Raw genomic sequence first — 2,446 nt, 5'->3', positions numbered from 1 at the left:
AGATCGCGGATAGCGACATATGTGCCGGATAAAGTCAACAAAAATGAGTAAGACATTATTCGAATAATTTGATTTGGCTCAGTAGTAGTACTATACCAGCACTTTGGAAGACCCCAGGATCAGTGTTCATTATTGTTCCCTTTCGTTTTTCTTTTTCCATTGCTTTTTATTTCCATGTAAAAAACCATGCGTGTTGGAAATTATGGATATACTGCGAAAGACAAGGCCAACGATGGGAACTGTCCAACAAAGTTTCCAGCTTCTAAACGTTCTCGTGGATAACTATGATCCCCCAGTTAACGAAATCCATCGTGAAGGATTAGATATAATTTTGGTTGAAGGAATGCAATTCAAGGTGTTATTTTATCTTTCTTCATAAAAAAAGGATCTTCTTTTACAAGGAATGGAGGAGTGAAGAAGTTAGATTCACTTTTAATAATCCTTCATTTGCAGGAGTTCTTTGTTGAGCATTTTGCTGCACCTTCATTTGGATTATATTCGGTAGTTTATTTTGTAGAATGTTTTCATCCAGTATTACGCGACACATGCTCTGTCGGTACTTGCAAGATACATGACAGAAGAACAATTGAAAAATCTGATACCGCGGGGATTAAAAAAGGGAATCACAGCTGTACTGGAACGCGATGTTTTTTTGATCATCCAAGAGGTATAACGTTTTACATTTGCTATTCTGTAAGTCTTTTCAAGAAATTCATCCAGGTGTAACACTTGAATCAACGCTAAACCACTATTGTTCCAGAAAAATGTTGAACGAACGAATTTTATTCTCATGATTTTGCATAATGAGTTTCTGGTCTATAATTTAAAGTTGAACGTTGTATTGAAAATGTTTAGGGCATTGAAGCGTGTTCACATATAGCCGTCAAGAGTTCTTCTCTGCGCGATAATATTGCTAGTTGGGCTTCTTTGCGTGTAACAGAATTGCTAGCTGCGCACCACCGTGGAATATCGCTTGAATTTACACGCTCAGTTGCGTCACTTCTACAAGACTTGTGTTATCATAAACCCATTCCGGAATTTGTCCTAAAATGTGTTGCAGGCAGTGTTCGTTTTCTTTTGCAACATGAGGTTTTGTTTTTGCTTATTTTCAAATTACGATTAACGAAACAGCTATGAAGGTTTCTGCGTTGACATGACTCATTGTTTTAGACTCATTTGTTTTATTGTAGACTTCTATAACTGTATGACTGTTATGAAGATAGAATCTCGATAGGTTTAAATCCTCTGGTGTCATACAGAGGCCGAGATTTATAGTGGTAATATTTGACATTCGTTCGTATGGTGTTAAATAAGTCATCAATATCCAGGAGCAGGAAATCCGGGCAACTGTTTTGAACGTTATGTTTCAAGTTGCTAGTAACGAAGATTTCATTATCACATTTGAAAAAAGCTACATGAGGAGTATTCTTCAATTTTTCGACAGTACAATTGAAGATGAAGCTAGAATGGCATTTTTTATCATTGGATACTTTGTAAAACAACATAGCAACAACACCATTGTAATTTTTTGCCGATTTTGAAAAGAAGAAAACGAAAGTCTTTTTCACAAGTTTCTATTTTCTACTCTAATTTTGCTCTTATAAGGTACTGTTATCTATAGATTTCTTCACTGTTGTTATTGAGCTCATTCAATTGCAAGCTGTATGAAACGTAATAATCATTATGTCGGTTAACATAAATAGGGAAGTAATTACTTTTTTTAAAATGAGTTGTGGAAATTGCTCTCTTTTTACTGTAGAAGCAAAGAGAAAGGGCGAGGAAGTTTTTATATGTTACTTTACCTTTGAGTTCATTTAGAAACACTCAGTTTTAGACACTTCTTCATCTGGGACTAATTAAGAAGATCATGCCTTTTCTCGCTCGTCATTCCGTTCCACAGATCGGTTTCGAAACCTGTTTAATCCTTCAGAATCTTCTATCTAAAAGAAAATATATCAAATATGTGGGATCCATAGTGGACTCTGGAATTGTGCTGTTGCTTCTTAAACTTTTGGATGACGTGAGTTATGCTGCATTCAAATGTTCTGGAAAAAATGGAAATGGATGACGTGGAAGTGAAGGATAAGCGTTTCACTGGTAGGAACAACCATAGCGGGCACTACGTACTTAGTAGCAACACTTTGTTAAATTAAGTTTGTAGTGGAGGGTAATAGCTGATGACTTCCAACTCTTCTTAGGGTTATTGTTGATAAATACTGATTTTATCCACTGACACATTGTGTGCTGAAATTATATTCTTCTTTATAAACTTTCAGATTAGAAACACGAATTTAAAAACAATTCACATCCCAAGGAATGAATATTATTGCTCTTCAGTTAATGTTGTTTTTTATAACAATCGTAACGATCTCGATGCTAAATTTTGTATTAGATTGACTACTCTAATCTACGTTTCAGAACACTGGAAATACTGTACTGGGAAATT

The 2,446-nt window shown here is 35.2% G+C and overlaps 1 protein-coding gene across 1 annotated transcript; it reads left to right on the top strand.

The window, feature by feature from the left end:
• Positions 1 to 202: 202 nt before the first annotated feature.
• LOAG_14213 (hypothetical protein) lies at positions 203 to 1,137 on the top strand (the record flags this gene model as incomplete). Its single annotated transcript, XM_003149712.1, has 3 exons — positions 203 to 355; positions 518 to 667; positions 856 to 1,137. The coding sequence occupies 3 exons, from the start codon at positions 203 to 205 to the stop codon at positions 1,135 to 1,137; spliced, it is 585 nt and encodes a 194-aa protein (XP_003149760.1).
• Between the last annotated feature and the right edge of the window lie 1,309 nt (positions 1,138 to 2,446).

Source organism: Loa loa, assembly GCF_000183805.2.
Source record: "Loa loa unplaced genomic scaffold supercont3.48, whole genome shotgun sequence".
In the NCBI taxonomy this organism is placed as follows: Eukaryota; Metazoa; Nematoda; class Chromadorea; order Rhabditida; family Onchocercidae; genus Loa; species Loa loa.
The sequence above is the reverse complement of the archived record's forward strand: the minus strand, read 5'-3'. Positions and strand labels throughout refer to the sequence as shown.